Consider the following 21,012-nt stretch of genomic DNA (forward strand, 5'->3'; position numbering starts at 1 on the left):
AATGTCATTGCAAATTTGATATCATTATACTATTTTTTCTTAATCTATCAAGACCGACTCAACATTACTCCCCTATCTGCTGAAATAATTTCGGTAAATTATTCTGTGCAGTAACTACTGAGAACACATCTTTAATTATAAATTTGTTAAAATTGAAGTTTGGATTGTTACAGATTTAATTTAGAAGTTGTTGATTCATATTTGATTGAATTTTTAGGGTATATGTATATATATATAACAACTTAGATATATACTCTAAAACAAATAAGAGTTAGGAGGCTATGTTTGATACTTAGCTAATTAGAGACTACTGGCTTGAAGGATCAAACAACATAATTAAAGTTATGATTGTTTTCCTACAAAATTAGACTGTAAATTATAAACAGGAAAATAACTAAAATAGTTCATTGACACTTCATAAAGGAACAAATTGATCCTCAATTATATTGAAGGATTACTTTATCTCTCAAGCCTTTAAAAAGAATCAAAATAATCTCATGATGGGACTATTTAAATTCATTTTTGTTGAGGGATTAAATTGATACTTTGATATAATTGAAGATCATTTTGATCTTTCATAAATAGTCAAGATATTATTTTAATTTTTTTTCTCTTATATAAAATACTGGATGCAAATCTCAGTCATTTGCTTTTGGGGTCTAAATTCAAACTTTTCAACTGCAAATAACTTCCAGAATTGAATCATTGGAAAAACAAAGTTAAATTAATAATAGTACCAGCAGTGTTCAGATCTTCAGGCAATTCAATAAAAACTGGGAACTAACCTCTCTACCATATCAAATTAAAGGCAAAAAATAATAATACTGAGGAAAAAGAAAATCATCCACATAGGCCTTAGCTGTTAAGCACCCTTCTAAAAACAAGATAAAACTTAGAAGGAAAAGACTGTAGACTGTGATGAAAGGTCCTCAGGACTTCATGTCTTCTTCTTCATCTTCAATCTTAGGGGCCAAGTAAAACCTGATGTACCCCATGTCAGCAATCTTGTATTCAACCACCACTGGCAGCTCAGAAGACAGACTAATAGTCACAGACTCAGATAATGTTGTAGCTTTAGTGAAAGAATTCAAGTATCTGAGAGCAAAGGTTAGGCTCACTGGTTCATTCATCTCAATGATAGTTGCCCCCTCTGGCTGTTAAATTGAAAGAAAAGCATATTCAATATATATATAATCACCATTTGATTCCAGTATTTATATTCAAACTCATGAACTAAATGTCATATTTAAATAACCCAAAAATATCATCTTTAGGAAGTGTTTGGTATCGGATTTGTCCATTGTTTTTTGTAGGATTTAACATAAATCTAGCCAAACGGAATATGCATCACTGTAAATCCGGCAAATTCGTAAATCCAGGATTTACAAATTTTCAACAAATCAATATAAATCATAATTCCATTCCTATTCAGATTTAACGTGATTTACAGCTGCTAAAGTTCTTTCCACAACTGAATCAATCTATTGCCAAACAACAACTCTAAAGTTAACAGGATTTAAACTCTATCATACCAAACACTTTTCAGGATATATGAGCCTATAATTTACTAAATTCAAATTTACTGGATTTAGTAAATCCTATTAAAATTGAATCCAATCCAATACCAAACACCCCCTTAGTCAGTCTAGTCACTCACTTTTTCAAACATCAAATGCGTACCTTATCAACTGTTTTGTTCTGCCGGCAGACAATGTTAGCAGATCCAATATCGCCTCTGGTAGAAAACTTGACTCCTTCCTTGCTGACTGAAATAACAACTGTGATGAACAAAGCAAAACACTTATCAGAATAATCACACAACAATTCATATAAAACTAGTGGTTTAGATATAACCAGAATTAAGGTTTTACCAGTATCTCCTATGCTGCTGAGATCCTTGCATATTCTTCCAAACTCTGAAGATGGCATCTTTACAATTGCATGATACTCAGCTTCAGGAATGCCCAGATGCTCGCTATCAATGTCCATAAGCTTCATCTCGAAATCAGAAATCTTGTCTTGATCTGCTCACAGACAGACCAAGTGTATCAAGATTTGACTAGAAGAAAGGATCCAACCAAACAAGTATTACATAATCAAAGACTGTAACGCTACATCTACAAAATGAAATTTTGAATGGGAAAAGCATCTTCACAATTTCTCTAAGAATCGGTCCAACGATCAACAATACAATAAAATGCTCAAAAAAACAAATATTGAACAAATATATCAAGCGAATAGAGACCAAAGCAGGTTCAGATGATCTTTCCACTTACTAGGGCTTTCGAACATGAAAGTAACAGTGTCGCTGCCATCGTCTCCCTTGATGGTAATAATATCATCGTTTCCAGCACACTTGAGCATCTTGGACATGTTATTGAGGTTCATCCCCATGGAAATATTCCGATCGCAGCGATAGTGCTCGAACCCCTCGGATCGGAGGAGCAGCGCCACCAGAGCAACATGGCTAGAGTCCATGGCCTGAAGGGAGAACCCCGTCGCCGAGCAGTCGAAGTTTGCATCAGTAACCAAATCTTTGATCGCCTCGAGAACCTTCTTCAGAAGACTGCCCTGCACTAGCCGTAGCTCCAACATCTTCCCGCTAGCTGCAGTTGATTCACGAACAATTTTCCTGAATGTGGAGAAGGGAAAGTCTCCTCTTTTCCCTTTATCTAGCTTGAAATAGTATGAGCCAAGTATTCGATTTAAGTTATGGAGCCGCGGAGATTTAATTTTCCTGCGAAGAGCTTGGCGGGAATTAGGAATCGGTTCCCGCCAGTACTTCGGGCTTGGCGGGAACACAATTTCTTTCTAATTTATATTTTATGTATTGATCTTAAAATAAATTCTTAAATTTTTTACTTATTATGATAAAATTTTTATTATAATATCTAAATTAATTTATTTCAAAATAAAATTTTGTGGTGTGATAGGATGAATAAAGAAGATAAATGATCAAGTATGATTTTATTTTAATAAACAAATAATAATATAAAAATAAAAAAAAAATTATAATTTTCTTTCTAGTAGAGCATGGGGTTGTGCCTTAATTACACCCATGGACCTACGGCAATAGTGTTTGATAAGGGCATCTTCAGCCTAAAAATTCATCTTCGACTTCAAAATACTTTAAAACTCTAAAATACAGTAATTCATTTTCAATCGAACTTCATTTTTTTATCCTCTTTCGCGTGCTTTTTCATCTCGCTGTGAAGGTAACCATCTTTTTCTTTTTTTCACACGCTTCTTCGGCAAATCCAGTGACATAACCAATTGACATATGTGAATAGCACGATGTCAATATTAGCATCGCACTATTCACCTGCCGAATTTTGATGTGCAATTTAGCATTCGAATTGAGCGAATGACGTGCTGCATACCACCATATACAGTTTGGTTGGAGATGATCTTGTTGAAGTTTCCTTATGTGAGTGAGGTGCTAATGTTCATCTTCTTTCACCAGTCTAGAATTTGCTACTCTATCATGACTGACATATAAGTCAGGTAATATTTCATGTGCCTTATACCTATAAAGAAGTCGATCAACTGCCCATGTGATCCTAAATTATGTATATATTATAAATTTACAATGATCATTGTCATTATGCAGAGTTGCATAACTCTAAAGACTCTACTTGAAAGCTAGCAAAGAATGACTTCTTATGAAAAATTATCATTGATGGATGACAAAAGAGATAACCTTTAAAAGAACACCATAGTGTTTAATCCAAATTTTTCTATAAATCAACTTGAAGTTTTACAAAACTTTGATTGATATCAATAGCTTAGTTAATGTACTATGTCTTAACTTTAATGAGTCAGTGGTTTTTAAATCTAAAGAACTTTTACTTATGATTTTTCGAGCCCCATCTTACACCCCTCATAAGAGTAGAGTCAGATCTTGTTTCTCCCTTTGCCACAATCCAGAAAGGGCTTTATAAGAATCTTCAACCTAATCATTTACATCACAATTGTTTGAATACACAACATCTTTGAAATGAATCAAGTTGTTCCGGCTACAAAAAAATATGTACCTATTATCTATTTGTTGTATTGTTTATTAGATGTAGAGAGAAAGAAATAGTGAGAGATATGAAAACTCAATTGACATCTCCTCAACTATCAATTATATTGATAATTCCTCTTCGACTTGTTTCAAAATTAAGAAGTCCCTTCATCTTAAGGCGGTTTGCCTGGAAAAATTATGTGGAAATTCAAAGGCTTATCCACTGGTTTGTCCCTCTGTGTTTTCTTCACTTTATGTTGCTTTTCTTGGATGGAGATTGGAGTTCTTGCTCTATGTTGCGTTCTTATTCTGTTGTCTAGTTGTATTGCGCCTCTTATGGCCTTTTAATTCGTGGAATTTGGAGTTTCATCTCTTATTCTTCTAGGCCTTCTTCTGTTAGTTTGGCTTGGATGGTGGATATGGACTTGGATTGTGTTTTGGTGCCTTCGACTATTGTTTGGTGGGGGTTCTTTTGCTTGATTGAATTTTTGGTGGACTGTGATGAATCCCCCCATTATGCTTATATATCAATTTTCCCATGTAAGGTCTTGGCCGGCAACTAGGGTCACTTTGGCTCCTATGTTTTGATGTTTTGGAATCATATTTGGGTTATACATCTGTGATTATTAGTCTACTTTTTTACTAAATTAATTGTTCTTTTTCTTATTTTTACATAGTAGAATGATATTAGGCTCAACCTCTAATTTCCCCAAAAAGAAAAGATACCAATCATAAAATTCAGAAATACATGAAGTTTCTAGATATCTAACATCTTATTCACTGACTTTATTGAGATCTATAAAATTTAGGAAATGAAAATTAATAAATAGAGCTTTGGAAAATAATTTTAAAAAAATATTTATTAACATGAAAACAGAAAATATATTATAATGAATTTCTAAATTTAGAAAATATGTGATTTTCTTGAAAGATAAAATACATGTATTATTTCAATTGAATGTTCTTAATAATTTAAATTATATTTTCTTTGGTTATTCAAATATATATTGATATTTAAAAGTTGAAAATTTTCCTGTTTGACTTTTATATGGATTTTTTATTTATTACATATTTTTTAATTGCATCTTGATTTTAGCTGTATTTATATCGGATTGCTTCCTTCAAAATCTTAATTTTAAGTTTGCTTTTAATATTAAAAACGATAAAGTAATTAATTTAATTATGATGTAGAGTTGTTATTTTATTTTTTTGTTATTGACATTAGTTTTTTAAGGAATCCTAAGGTAGAAAAATTTAGTAAAACAAATAATTAGAGAGGTACTCTCTCTTTCTCTCTCTCTCTCTCTCTCTCTCTCTCTCTCTCTCTCTCTCTCTCTCTCTATATATATATATATTTATTGTTCATTGACTCCATATGATATTTTGTTTTTTATATCACCTAAATTTTCTTATGATAACTAGCAAAATCTTAGGCTTACACATGGCTCATTTGTAGATTAGGCTTATAATAAAAAAAATGCATGATTTATGATTATGGCAGGAGTAGTACTGATTAAGCAAATGAGTTCCTCACTGATCAGTACATGAATATATGACATAGATAAATGAGATGTCAGCTTCCAGTCAATTTTCACACCTACGTTATATTGTGCCATTGTGAGTTTGCATATAGTGTACAATCTACTAAATTATAAGTAAATTTCACATAAACTCCACACACATAAGCTACCTTTTTATTTAATTAGTTTCAAATGTATCAATCTACGCTTTATTTAGGATTGATTGGTCTTTTATTTACATAAGCGACTAAGTGATTCCATGACATTCTTAACCATAAGAAGATGTAAGTTTGAGCTTATATATTTTTATTATATTGAGCTATCCACTTAGCTACATTACGAAGACTGCTGTGTTTTTTTTGTTACTCACAATAAAGTTATAAGACTTATTACAACACCTTCTCCACTGCATTGAGAAGACGTTTGCGCTTGCCTAATCTTACACAGTTAAAATGGCAGCCTCATAACTTCATTCCATTATTCTAATATCCTCTACCATATCGAGGAGATTCACATGATCTCCATAATGTTCTTAGTGTATTCTCGATCACATTTAGTAGGCATCCGAACTTTCATGATAACACTTTACAAAGCTATGAGTCTCACATTTGACATATTTTCAATCACATTAAGGAGATGTTAGGGTCTATTAATTATATACGATCAAATTTTAAGTACCACTCCTTCGATGTCTTCTCTATCTTATTGAGGATATGTTTAGATCTTAAGTGTACATCCTATATATATATTCTCCACTACACTATAGAAATATATATAATAACTTCCATTCCATCTCTTCTACCTTCCCTACCACATATAGAAGATAATATGGCTTCTTGATCACATGGAAATCAAGATATAAGTCCCATTTTATATGTTGTCTCTTCCACATCGAAAATATATCCTTATTTCCTACCCTACACCATTACCATTAGAGCATATGTAGCCTTGTTAGTATTTGCATATATTATAGCACAATACTATAAGTTCAAAATGGGTTTCTCCCTCATATAACAATGCAATATAATTCCTGTTTGTTAACCTAGGGCTAAATCTACACCTTTAATCTATGAGATCCCCTTAGATGAGATAGCTCATAATTGCTAATAAGAATCCTTAGAGATCACCATGCAATTTAGTAGACTAAGGATATTGAAGAACTTATAAAAAATAAACAATAGGATCTTGACTGAGTATGTAATCCAATTTGATGTATTAGTATTTAATCCTCACTCATAATATTTGCTCATTCCTTACTCATGAACAATTGCACCATATGGCACCATACATCCATTATGGATTGTTCCCTCAAGCTGATATGGAGTTGTAAGTTTCCTCATGTCCCTTGAAAATGCTTTTCATCCTATCATATTTGATTTCTATGATTCTTACCCATTTTATCCTTTTATATAACCCCAGACTTTAGCTTGACTAAACTTACATTAATTATACCTAATTTGAATTCAAACATTGACTTATTAATCGAGAGTATTTTCCGACATACCTAGGATAAAAGTAAACTAATGTCCTTGCATTAAAAAAACATCGACCTCGATAATTAAAATAAATCTATTTGGAGCCACATTCTTTATAAGAAAAATATATGACATATGCTTAATATATATTTCATTGATCCCTACATGCTTATATAGTGAATTAATAAGCTATGATTAATCCTCCAAAATAGCATCTCAAGCCATTTCAAAGCCCAAAAATATATATTTCATTAGATGTGCAAGTTGATGGTGATTACATGGCCTTTAAATTCCAAGAGGACATTTTTTTGGTTCTTTCTCTTATGTTATTAGAGCAGTGGTCTACTATATAAGAATCAAATGATTTAATTGTGCTTGGCTAGAAAGAAAATACGAAGTGTAAAAGCTTATCCTAAGTCGATGAAGAGTTTATAATTGAATGTAGGCGAATTGAGCGGTGGACGTCATAGATATGAATTATGTCAAAATTGTGCTATAATTTATATTTATATTACCAAGGTACAAGCTAATTAAATATTATCAAACACAATCAAATATGTATATTATTTATTAACTAAAAACTCTTAAAAACAAAATAATTTGAAATTAATATCAAGGCAAATAAAATCAAATTTGTATAATAAATTATTATTAATATTTATAATCCTAACCCTAGCTCAAGCTTTAGCACTAGTTTATGAGAAGATTATTGTGATGATCTTCTCATGGAGATCTACATATATATCATAACCATTTTTATTTATTAATATTTCTAAGATAAACTTTTGAATATAATTTTTGTTTATCAATGACATATATATATATTTCAATGTAATATAAATAAATATAAAAAATTAAATGTATGAGAATTATTTTTTATGGTGATGGCAAAGGGTTTGAAAGCCCATGAAAATTCAGGATTTGTCAGGGGCATTCAGAAATGACAGCATTGATTCAAGAAATGGTAAAGCCTAAAGAGGCCCAGCCCACTTATTAATTCGGCTCGACTCAACGAGTTAGCGTTTCGATGGTACCAAGGCGGCGCCACAAACCAGGTCTTCGTCGGCTCTCCACCGCGGAGAATCCTCAAATCTCCGAGGAGGTGTTGTGAAACCCCAGTTAGGGTTTTCCTCTTTGGCGAGAAAGCACTATGAGACCGCTCTTGGGTCTTCTCCTAGTCTTGCTCTTGCTTTCGGTATCTCTGGTTGCAGTCAAAGGCGCCTCCGATTCGAAGCCGGAGAGCGAGAAGAAAAATAAGTTTCGGGAAAGACAGGCCAGCGATGACATGCTCGGTTATCCAAACGTGTAAGATTGAATTTTTATCTTTATAATTGAACATTGCATGTATGAAACCTTGCTAGAGCGTGCTTCTAAAGTTTTCTGTTAGATTAAACCATCGGAAGCTTGTGGTTTCTCTGTGGTCACAAGAGTAATTATCACGTTTGAATTTCTGCTACACAATAACGACATTTTGGTTATAGTCTTCCGAAAAGGATGGGTGTAGTCAGGTGCCAATACTGGATCATGGAGTTTGTGGCGGTTAACTAAGATTTAGGTAGTCAGTCAATTTTCTGTATCGTGCGACATGTCTCAGTTTTATGAAGTTTGAAAAATTGAAGGAAGTTCACGAGGTTGAGTCCTAAATATGAAATAGGCTGTAACCAGTACCTGAAGCTACCACTAATGCATTATTTGTGGAGGGGTTTTTGCATGCAACCTAACCCTTACATTTGCAGAGAGGCTGTATTTGTGAATGTTATATCTGATGCTATACTCTTAAATTAAGCTTACTCATCCGTTCTCAGAATGGATTAGGCCATTTTCAATTGTTTTATTTCGCATTTCTTTTTCTTTAATATAAATATATATCTTTTCCCTTTGAACTGCTTTATATTTAGAGATGTCCCCCAAAATTGAAAAATTTGCATTTATTTATAATACTACGATAAATCTGACATGCCTTGAGGTTGATGTTGTTAAAATGTGACTTGAAGTTGTTGTCAATTATTTTGTTGTTGGTTTCGTTTCAATGACAGATGTAGACTGAATTGTAAAACTTGTAATGTTAAGGTGGAAGTTTCTTCGATACAATTAATATATCTTGATTTTCTAGGTCGGCTTAAATAGCAACCCGCTTGCCCAAGCAGGCAACTCCAATCTCATCATAGTCGGAACTGATTGAAGCTTACAAATTTAAATTACTCGGTGATCATATTTTTGAAATTTGTAGGCTATCCTCCCCTCTAGAGCCGCATCAATCAATGGTGCTTTCTCAAACTTGACCTATTGATTTCAAATATCAGTAGGAGTAAATTAAATACAATGGATTTGAAATTTTTGGTGTTTTGCTGGAAGAAAAGCAAATGCAGTGTAATAATTTGAGGTATTTGGAATTCCCTACCTAGTTTATTTTCAATGTATTTGGAATTTGCCCAATTTGACAAAACTTCAAATACACAATGCGTGTGAAGCTTCACCGTCAGCCCGCCGATCTTTGCTCGTTGCTGCTTAGTCCATTGATAGTCGTTGGCCATCAATTGACAGCTGTTGCCCCCCATTGCTTGCTACTATTGCTGCTGCTGACTATCATCGGTACTTCTGCTGCCAACCCCCACCACTGCAATCATTGTCTCTAGCTGCATGCTTCTCGCTTGCTCCATTGTCGTCACCTTTGGTTGGCATCATATTTTAAATATATTTTTTATTTTACAAGCAAAAAAAAAAAAAAAAAATATTTTTTTTTTTTTAAAAAAAAAAAAAAAAAAAAAAAACAAATACATGATTTTACTTTTCATTGTATTTGGAATATATTGGATTTTTAAATACTTATAACCAAACAATCCCTTAATAGAAAAGATAGTTGATTTGTTCACATCTTGAGGTTACCATCATTTATTTTACCTCTAATTTAATTACATACATTAGAAGTGATTGAATTGTGACAAGAACATGCTCATGTATGTTGTTACAACTATCGACATATTTTTCTATCTATGTATTGGGGTTGATGACAATAGATTGAGTTTGAGGTCAATGGAGGATTTTTTTGGGTATTTCTTATCTTTCAAAATTTTGCTTAGTAATTCATTTGTGTTATACCAAACAATAAAAAAATTAAAATGTGGAAAAATTGAATGAAGTTCCCTATTAATGCACCCAACCAAATAACTCTTACTGAATGGAGAATGTAGTTTAAGGCGAGCTAACTACTTGCCTAAGTGACTAAGGAGCGGAGGCATGTCTTAATGTCCCACACATGTCCCAAAAGAGCATTATTACTAAAGCATTACCTAGATAAGCATCTCGATTTATGGTGCTAGGCAATGAGATGAGCATCTTGCCTTCACTAGGAATATGGGTGATAATATTTTTAATATGATTGATGAGTTGGTTTTTTGTGCATATCATTTTTTTTATCGAGTGATATGGAAAGAATGTTAAAGGTTGACTAAAATGTTTCACATTAGGAAACAACTTAGTTCAAATGTAGCTACAAGTACTTTAAATTCTAAAATTGAGATTTTGACTATAAATAAGATGAGTCTGAGAGGATACAAATGGAAAGATGGATGGTGATGATGGAATGTTAGTAATGATTAGGTTTTTTAATTATTTTATCGTGCATTTGCATAACAAATACTTATAAACCATTATTTATATATCTAACTCCTAAAATTAATTAGTTACTTACATAACACAAAAAAATTTAATAACTTAAAAATACCACTTAGTTTGACTCCATCTTCGCTACACATTAAATTCCCTTATCCTCTCTTGTAACTTTACAATTTTCATTTTTTGTTTGCAGTTATTGCTAAGCTCTTATTATGGTCTTATTAGAGGATGAGTTGGAAGATGATCTCGTTGGAGGATGAGTAGGAAGTTGATATTTTCAATCTAAATTTTTTGTGGAAGTAATCAATTAAAAGGATGAGTGAGAATCGAAGTCATTAAAGTCACCGTCGCTATTTTAAGATTGGAAGTTCTCACTTATGGATGAGTTCATGGATATGTGTTGATGCAATCAAGATTTATCAATTTATATTATATTATTTTATTTTATTGTGTTTTGGACGTTATGTAATTTTATTTTGTATGATCCTATAATGGAAAACAACCCACGATCATGCCAGGTTAGGTGCTCTCAGGTCAATACACTCCATTGCCTTTCCACTTGTGTTTTTTTGCTCATTTTCTCCTATGGATATTTGGTTTTCCTTGCTGTTGTCCACTCAGTTTCCCTGTTGCTGGCTGCTCGGTTTTCCACTTATTGTTTCCCTATGCAGAATGCTTTGACTTCTCTTCTTGTGGGCTGATTTGGATGGTTCTTATTGGCTGTTTTGGTGGCACATTTATGCGAGCAAATAAATGGCTCTTTCTCGATTTTATGAATAAGACACATATACAGTAAAAATCATTTAAGTTCTTTTATATTTAAATATATCTTAAAAATTTCATCATAAATTAGTATCTTAATTCCTATTAACTTTGTGTTTATATGACGGCTTTCCTCTTAGGTAATATTAAATTACTCACTATTTATGGAAATTAATATCATGACTCAATTCAAGTTTTTTACTTATTTCATGAAGTAGCAAATAATGAATAATTCATTTCTATGAAGAGCAGTCTTTATTAACAAAATCGTCAGTGACATGGATAATTTTTATTATATAATAACTTTTCTTTATCATTAGTAACAATTATACCTTTTTCTATTTAAAAATGATCATAATTATAAACTAAATATTATTAGTAATATCTTGTTAATTTCATCGTTAATTACTTAAGAATTATACAACTAGTTATGAATCATTGAATAATATAATATATGATTTAAGTAATTATCAAATTAAAATCCTCTTTTATAAAATACTTCCATTCATTAGAATTTAAATCCTTAGTACCCAACTCAGTCCTATATTATGATTCTTTCAAGGAATTCCTTTTTAAATTTCGAAAGTAAACAATAATCCATACCTCACAAAAGAAATAGTTCCTTGTGAGTTAACATACATCAATCCCATTGAAAGAGAACCTACAAGTGAATGCCAATTTCAAGCTATTTCTTCTGAATCATAAATTAGGGAAACTTAGTTTTAGGATTTACCTCATCAAGTCTGAAGAAGAAGTCATCTCATCCTTCCCATTCTCAAGTATTTTTTGTATGTGGTTCAAGCTCAGTTTTTTTGCATATACAAGTTGAGTTTCCTTCTCCCTTTCCAAAGCATAGTTGCTCACCCAGCTTGCTTCTTTCTACCTTTCCTTATTGGCAGTTTCCCTCCCTTGATCTCTCACTCTATTCCGCTCTCTCCCATTTTTTCGGTCTCACTCTTTGTAACTTGCTCATTTCGTTCGACCCTTCGTTGTCTATTTTTGAAAACTTTTTTTTTGTTTACTTCAATTAATTAATCACTTAATCAAAATTTAAGCAATAAATTCATTTTAAATAAATTTAAAATTGATGAATTGATTAAATCTTAACTCTATCTAATGATTGTTAATTTATTACTTTTTTTCAAAAAATTCTAACTAAATATGCCAATTTTTTTGGTCTTTACATCCCCATTTATAAAAATTTCATCATCAAAATTTGCATACTATTCCTAGTTACAATATTATAGCCTAAACTATTTTCTGCAATACATCACTAAATAAATCTGGACATTGCTACTTAATATTTACATTATCATAAAAACATCAACTTTAAATCTATTCAGCATAAGTATGAATATCGAGTATAAAATAAAATATTTGATGTAAAGTAACATATTGTTATATGTTATTAGCAACACCTTAACAAATTTAATCAAAATTATTTCTGACATCAATATGTTCTTTGGTCTCTTGTTGAGTCGAGGCATAGATCTGCGGTTAGGTCCACGTATTCCACCTGGGTTGATCCTTAGTATGAGTTAATGCATCAGACTTAGACACTTCCTATTGGTCATATATTAAAACTTAACTGAGATGGGGCTCTCCATGATTTTCCATCTGATGTAGACTTCAGACTTCTGCATAGAGTTAGGTTAGTTCCTCATATGATTTCTCTACTTCCGACATAGATTGCATATATAAGAGTGCACCGTCATTCTCCCTGATGTAATTTCTCTCATTTAATATAAGTTTCCATAGCCCTACTAACAATTCCACTACTAACTCCACTGGTAATGTTATTGGGATTCTTCTAATTTGAGCCTTTGGCTAAGTAACATATTCATCCTATTCAGTGCTCTTCCTTCCATGTAGATCTCTGTCCTTCTAAGTGGTTTGAAAATCAATTTCTATCATGTTTTCCCTCTCTACCTGTGTTAAATAATCTTCAATCCCTAAGGGTAGTAGGGTTGTCTAATCACATCATTTAATCTAGATAAGAATCAATGATATTTTTTTTTTCTTGCATTTGAAATTAGTTGTAGTGCATATCTTGGTGGGGCGGTGAATTCCACTTTATATTATATAATAAAATTTTATCCTTGCACCAATTTGTAAGCTTATATTACATCCGTCTCCTGAAAATTCTACATAATCTCCTCAATTAATTAGAATATTAGGTAGGTCTCTTAACTTGTCCTGATCTTGTCCTCTCCATTTTTCTGCTTCTTCCTCTAACAGAAATGTAGCAAATGACAATTTCCTTCATCAGGATAGAACATGCTATCCAATATCATCTCAATATTCAATAGCCAATTTTCTGCTTCAATGGGTCATTTAACTTTTGTAAATGATGGCGGTTGCATGCCCAGGAACAACTTCAAATATTTATTCATTGAGGTGGTTTTGCTATTTCCATTATGTTGAGATCTTAAGTCTTGGATCATTGTTTCGTTTCTCTCATCATCTGAGTAGGAGCATTTATATCAACAATAACATTTTTTTGGCACCCCACATTACTCCATATATTCATGCTGTACTAACCCTTGGTTAACCAAATACTTGAGATATAAAAGACAAAATTACCTAATTAGATAACATTAAATATAATCAAACATTCTAAATATCATTAATCATCTTGACTCTTGTTGTTTTTAGTATTAATTAATTAAAGCTTTTATCAAATATCATCTTCATTATGACCCGACTCAGGATCTAAGAATAGCAAGGGCATGAATAGATGGTCGTTCAAAGTTTTTAAATTTCATTTATTGACATTAGATAATATCAAAACAATTTTTCATACATTTTCTCATAATAATAATTTTCGACACATTGAAAGAGCCACTAATTCGCAATATGCGTTCTATTCTAGAATAATAACATATATTATGTAGTTATTTCAACATTTAGAAAGTTTAAAGGCCTATTACTTGTAGCTCCATATCTACGATACACAAATTCGCTTATCCCACTCATTTAATTCTCAACAACTTGTCATGAAAATATTGATTAAATATAATGGTAAATAACTTAGCGGTTATATTATAGTTTCTTAATAACACCAACTTGAATGAAAAAAAATAACATACACTCTAGTTGTCATTTTAAACTATAAGGAAAAAATAAAATGTGCTTTAACATTTGAATAATGACTATGACTATAGAACTTGCTTAATAATTAAAGTGATGTACAATCTTGGAATCATAACATTCATTCCGACTTTGGGGGCTTGATTATATACTGAGCTTATTATATCTAACTTATACTTTTTCTATATGCTAATCCATTTTAGGAGCATTGTCTATACATAACCAGGGGCGGAACCAGCCCTAATTTTCAGGGGGGGCAAACTTATAAGACATATATGTCGGGGGTCCAAGGGGGCAGTGTCCCCTGGCGGGGTTCGACCTGTTGGGGGTAATTACCTAAAGACCATAGTATTTTAAAATTTTTAGGGGGGGCAATTGCCTGAAAACCCTTGTAATAAAGACTAAAAAAATGAATAAAAAAAGGTAAATTACCTAAAAAACCATATAAAAAATAAAAAAAAAAAATTTGAGGGGGGGCAATTGCCCCCCCTGGAACCCATTGGGTTCCGCCCCTATACATAACCTAACCTAACCTTGGCCCATACGTCCCCTTTCTGCACAGTAGGACCTAGATCATATCTTAACATTCTAACTAAAATTATAATTTTAATATTTCTATGTTAATGTATAAAATTTTGGGTCTTTACATGTGGCAACTTATTCAAGTCTTTTTTTCACTTCTAAAACTAAAAATTTGCCAGAGCAAGCTTGTAGAATGTACAAAGTTTCACTTACCTCCTACCTTTAAATAGGAAAAAAAATCATGCAAGTCAGTGATACACTCACATTTTCGGAAGTAAATCGCTGCCTTGTCTCATGTAATCACACTAAATAAAAAAAGGAAGATTTGGATTACTAGACATTCCTTTTCTTAGAAATTTATATATGCACTTTTTGTATTCAATTAAATGAAGGATACTTTGTAATTTTTTTGGTTTCATTTTCTTGATATTTCACATTAGAAAACTTACTACTCTCTAACATTACTAGATGTATTTCATGGTCACTATGAATTTTGTGAGCATCTGAATAATTTTTTCATTGTGTTGATGAATATGGTGAACTTATCTCCAGTTTATGGGCTCTGCACTTTCTGTGCTGCTCAGCTTATCTCCTGCTTAGTTTCCTTTAGTTTAACTTTTTATTTTTTTGTTTGGAATATGTGGTTTAAAAATTCTTTTCATTCAGTTTGTGGCTTTGTGCTAAATTGTTTTGGTCTTTGCTAATACTTTCTTGTAGTGATGAGGATTCATTGTTAAACACCAAGTGCCCACACAATTTAGAGTTGAGATGGCAGACAGAAGTGAGCTCCAGCATTTATGCCACTCCATTGATTGCTGACATTAACAGGTGAATTTTGCCATTTTGGTATCGACTTACCGGGTGGATTCTACTGCTACCGCTTCTCTGTGTTATCAAGGCATTGTGTAGGATTGAATATCTTAGATTCTGATCCTTTTTTTTTTTCTCGTTTTTTTTTTTCTTTAGATTGTGACATCCGACTATGTTGCTTCATAATACACATTGACATGCATTCCCTCTTCTCTTGGTTCTTCAGTGATGGAAAGCTTGAAGTAGTTGTGCCATCTTTTGTTCATTACTTGGAGGTGCTAGAGGGGTCTGATGGAGATAAGTTGCCAGGTATGATTATATTTTCCTCATTCCTTTTATTTTAATTTCTCTACATAAGGATCTTGGAGGTAGCATCCGGTTCTATTAATCATGCAAGGCCATGTGATTGAAATCTGAAAATGTACATTTGTCAAAGGCAAATAAAGTGATGAGCATTATGAGTTTTACCAACAACAACAAAAATAAGAAGCCTTTATCCTACTACATGGGGTCAACTACATGAATCCTTTTTCTCCATTGTGTCATGTTAAGAGTCAAATTCTCTTTTAAATCTAATAAGTAAATGTCATTTCTAATATTTTCTAACCAAGTATTTGTAGGTCTACCTCTACCTTTTTGAATTATAATAATAATATACAATCTATTTCACCATCAGTCTGAATAATAGATCCAAAATATCTAAAACGTGTACTCTTATTAATAACTTAATTGCCCATAGTTATGACCCCCCTACTAGATCTATTACCTCTAAAATTATACTTCATGTATTTAGTTTAGTTCTACTAACTTAAGAGTTTTACCATTGTAATTTATTTTCTTTTAATTTATATTAAGTAAAATCTGCCTATGATGACAGATCTTATATGAACTAGATGTGTTATCTAACATTTTTAGTATTTTGTTAACATTGCATCATTATTGCGAGATTTTAATTCAGTTCATTAATTCCAAATCAGCATGCCTTAGTTTCAATTCCATTCAAAAATTGTTGCAATGAATATTTTAAAGGTACCTATTGCCATAGTTCAAAATTGTGTAATATATTGCGCACGATGACGGACGCTTGAGAGAGAGGTGATTGAGGCTATAAGGTGTATGTCTCAAACAAATGATGCATGCCTTGAGGCAATTTTAAAGAGTTGTAAGTATCTATTTTGAGTTTTTTGATGCGTTGGCCTGAAAGAGAATAACAACAAAAAGCTCAAATAGCCCTAATTGTTTTTTATTTAAAATAAAAGTCTATTTTTACTCCACTAAACTTCATAAACTAAACCCTAGAGTCCTAGACATTCAAAAAAAAAAAAAAAAAAAAACAGGAACAACGAATGTCATAGTTGTATGAAGAAGATTTTAATGTTGACTTTTTTGAAAGACTTATGAATGAGGACAATAAAAGCCATTAAGAAAGCAATAAAAATATTAGCATAAAATTGTATGTAATATAAATTATAAGTAAAAGCTCAAAATAGTCCCCGGACTATTGATAAATGTCCAATTTAGTCACAGAGTTTTGCATTGTATCAATTTAGTCCCTAACTATAAATAATTGAGTCAATTTGGTCAAAAAACCTAAAATAAGAGTTAAAATTAACTCAAAAGTTAAATATGAAGGATATATTAGTTTTTTTTAGAGCAAAATTTAACATGATAAAAATTACTATTAAATTAGATTTTGCTTAAAAAAATAACTTTGGAGTTAACTTTAGCTTATATTTTAGGCTTTGGGTCTAAATTTGCTAATTTTTTAATAGTCGAGGGACTAAATTGGAGCAATACGAAACTCTGAGATTAAATTGGATATTTATCAATAGTTGGTGGACTATTTTGAGCTTTTATTCTATAAATTATAAAGGTCAATACCATCATAATATTCTTATTAGATTTAATTGATTTGGGAAGAGGAATGTGATTGAGGTTAAAGATGATAAAGAAGATTGGGAGGAAGTTGAGACATGTGAGCATGAGGGAGGTAAGAAAAGCAATCAACTATGATGATTCTAATGAAGACCTTCCTAGTGATGGGATTGGGAGTGAGTTTTGAATTCAAGTCATAAGTCATAATTAGTTTATTTCAGGACATGTTATTTATTTTAGACTTCATTGTTTATGTTTATTTTTTTTCTTATACTTATTTATTTTAAGTGGTTGTATGTTTTTTTTATGATATTATGTATTGATTTAAAATTATTACTCTTTAATGCTTTATTTTTCATAATTTTTAATTTATTTAATAATTTTATTTTCAGGCTTATGCATAAAAATGCTTTGAGACTTGCATCTAAAAATGCTTTGAGGTTTACACATCGCATTATGAAAATACAACTCACCATATGGGTATTCAAATTTAAACTTTGCCGGTTCTCCAAGATTACTATGCCACGTATCCTCTTTCCTATTGTTAGTTTTTTTCCACCTTGCTACTTGCAAGTTCCTGTTTCTTTGCCATGTCCTCACCTACCCATTAATCCGTGTACACTGCATTGCCTCCTGCTATTCATCACCGTTGATTGCCACTCCATTACTACTTTCTATTTGCCGTTATTACATGTTCTCTGTACTCATTACTTTTGTTCAAACTTTTCTACTTCTGTTATTCATATTATTGCCTTTTTTTATCCTATAAACACATTGATGCCTTTGTTCCCCATGAACCTGTGGATTGCCATCACTGTATATTGAGATCCTTGGCTCTATGAGTTCTTTTTTTTTAATGCTATCACTCACCTATTTTGGTGTATCTTGTGTTAAACTGGGAATTGAATTTCACAAATAAAAAAATGGATTTTCTATGGGAAATTTTATGCTATTGGAATTCTTGAATGATGTGTTGAGCCATATTGTACTTGGCTAGATATCAGTAGATTAATGTGAAATATCCTATTTTGGCTCCTTATTGGGCTATAAATAAAACTCATAAGGCATAAAATCATTTAACACTTATTATTGTAATATCAATTCAAAGTTTTCTTTTATCAGTGTGTCTGCATTTATTTGATGTATTCTTTTAGAACTTTATAGGTATTAACAACTACTTTTGAGGGTGTGTATCCTTGTAATAGTGTGAGATTTGTTTCTTCCTTTGCGTGTTTTTTATGCTTTTTCTTGTTTATTTCGTTTAGTTGCTGGTTTGTACGTATGATTTGTATATTGAGTGTGCCACTTACCATATTTCCTTTTCATAGCGTGAACTTGGTCATTGTTGAATTCTTACATTCATTCATTGTTTTCTCGTAAAGTTTTATATTTTGGCTGCCATTAAATTATTGTTTGGCATGAAAATCAACTCCTTATTTTTTCATCAAAAGGGAATGATTTTTCTGAAGTTAATTTTTGGTTACCTACAAAATGTGATTTTTTTATGTTTTTATTATGTTTCTCATCTTATGTTGTATTAGTAACTCTATATGATCCTAGGTTGATGTTAACATGTCACTTTGAAGTGGGGCGATTTATTAGAATAAATTAATGTTTTAACTATATTACAAAGCCAACTAAGGGAGTTATTATCAAATTTAGCTAAATGTGGTGATATATCAAATTAATTAGTGACTTGACACGATGGAAGCTAATTAAATATGCCCATATAAACTCGATAATGAATCTAACCATAATAAAGAACCCATTCACAACATATTAGAAGAAGATAAATTCACCATGAAAAAAAAGTTAGTATGGACACACAAGGATTACACCATTGAAAATTATGATAGTAAAATCCCAAAATAGTCCTAGACTATGCTCGTGTGGCAAATTTAATCACAGAGTATCTCATTGTTGCAATTTTGCCTTTCGACTATACAAAGTTGATTCAAAATGATCCCATATATTATAATTATGATATAAAATTGATCCCATTTTAGTTCGTCAATTATAAAATTTATTCAATTAAGTCCCAAATAAATCATTTTGGATCAATTTTGTATAGTTGATGGACTAAATTGAAGCAGCTTGATACTATGGGACTAAATTGATAATATGCTTGATACTTTGGGACTAAATTGATAATATGCACAGTCTGGGGACTAATTTGAAGTTTACTCCAAAATTAAGACAATTATGGACGATAACCTTATGATGTTAGTGAGGGTCAACCATGAAAGTTAAAGTCTATGCGTTTAACTTTGATGGGAGAATAGATTCAAAAGCATTTTCTGATTGGGTAATGCATAAAAACAATTTTTTTGATTTGCAAACAATGTCTAGTAAATGCCAAGTCAAGTTTACGAAATTTCAATCAAGAAAAAATGTATTGGTTTGACATAGAGAAACAAAGGTAAAGGTTGGGCTAGAACATGTCACTGTATAGGTTGAAATGTACTTGCTATTAAAAGAAAAGTACTTATTCTTAACCAATTGGGATTGACTGCTCACTATGTAACTCACTAAAACAATGCACAAAGACTGCAACTACCTAATTGAACTTGTGAATAAATTTTAAGAATTATTATTACGTTGTGAAGTTAAGAGGATCAAAAAATGATGCTACATTGGCTTAAGATTTGAACTTAAGAGAGAGTTAATGCACACATATCTTTAATTTGCTAGGGGATTCTTTTCAACTTGTTTAACTTTTTAACAACTACAAAAATTATTGCATCTAAAAGAGTTGTTTAATATGTTGGGTATTCCTTATTTCACTCAACTCCTAAGTTATCACGCTATATTTAGTAACACAATTGTCAACTAAGATTCAAAAGAAAAATTGGTAACTACTGCAGCAGGATCCGAAATTTTTGCAAAGGCTTATTCTAAATGTTACCAATGGTTCACTTTGCAAGAGAGTGTCGTAGCAGAAACTTGCATATTAAAGTTGAAGAAGAAGATCAAGAGGTTGATGAAGGGTGATAGGAAACACTTGGATTTCCAAGTGTTTCTCACCAAAATCAAATAGATCCAAGATGAAAACTGCTGTCCACAGCAGTAAAACAGCCAAAAACAGTAGAAAACAGGGGAAATCTGAGAGAAAAATGAAGAAACAACTTGTATTTTACTAGTAGGCGCAAGGAAAATAGCAAAGATACAAGGATCCTCTATTCGAGAGGAGGATCGCACTCTCCCAATCTCTAGATTTCGATCTAGAGCCCTCACTATCCAAGAAGACAAAGGAAATTCTCACAAAACATGACATAACCCTCATTCCTCTTTTTCTCCCTACTTAATGCATTCTAATTCAAAACAAAAGCAAAAGGAC

At 31.7% G+C, this 21,012-nt stretch overlaps 2 protein-coding genes across 3 annotated transcripts in view; one reads left to right on the forward strand and one right to left on the reverse strand.

Moving 5' to 3' along the window:
• Positions 1–705: 705 nt before the first annotated feature.
• LOC110115887 (proliferating cell nuclear antigen) lies at positions 706–2,756 on the reverse strand. The gene is made up of 4 exons (XM_020849296.2): positions 2,277–2,756; positions 1,872–2,024; positions 1,681–1,778; positions 706–1,154 (listed from the first exon to the last, which is right to left on the reverse strand). The coding sequence occupies exons 1-4, from the start codon at positions 2,593–2,595 to the stop codon at positions 930–932; spliced, it is 795 nt and encodes a 264-aa protein (XP_020704955.1). The 5' UTR covers positions 2,596–2,756; the 3' UTR covers positions 706–929.
• Positions 2,757–7,986: 5,230 nt separating this feature from the next.
• Positions 7,987–21,012, forward strand: part of LOC110115885 (protein DEFECTIVE IN EXINE FORMATION 1) — a 40,574-nt gene continuing 27,548 nt past the window's right edge. Inside the window, exons 1-3 of one of the 2 annotated variants that reach the window (XM_020849291.2) lie at positions 7,987–8,306; positions 15,708–15,818; positions 16,027–16,109. In XM_020849291.2, coding sequence (XP_020704950.1) covers positions 8,152–8,306; positions 15,708–15,818; positions 16,027–16,109 — 349 coding nt within the window. In that variant the 5' untranslated portion in view covers positions 7,987–8,151. Of the gene's footprint in view, positions 8,307–15,707; positions 15,819–15,956; positions 16,110–21,012 lie in introns of those variants that run through there. The other variant, XM_020849292.2, reaches the window with a different exon arrangement.

This window comes from Dendrobium catenatum, unplaced genomic scaffold (assembly GCF_001605985.2).
Source record: "Dendrobium catenatum unplaced genomic scaffold, ASM160598v2 fragScaff_scaffold_323, whole genome shotgun sequence".
NCBI lineage: Eukaryota > Viridiplantae > Streptophyta > Magnoliopsida > Asparagales > Orchidaceae > Dendrobium > Dendrobium catenatum.

Coding starts and splice junctions, on each gene's coding strand:
- LOC110115887 (XM_020849296.2), bottom strand. CDS start 2,595: ATGTTGGAGCTACGGCTAGTGCAGGGCAGTCTTCTGAAGAAGGTTCTC. Junction 2,025..2,276: donor TTTCATGTTCGAAAGCCCTA/GTAAGTGGAAAG, acceptor GTCTGTGAGCAG/ATCAAGACAAGATTTCTGAT. Junction 1,155..1,680: donor AGAACAAAACAGTTGATAAG/GTACGCATTTGA, acceptor TCAATTTAACAG/CCAGAGGGGGCAACTATCAT.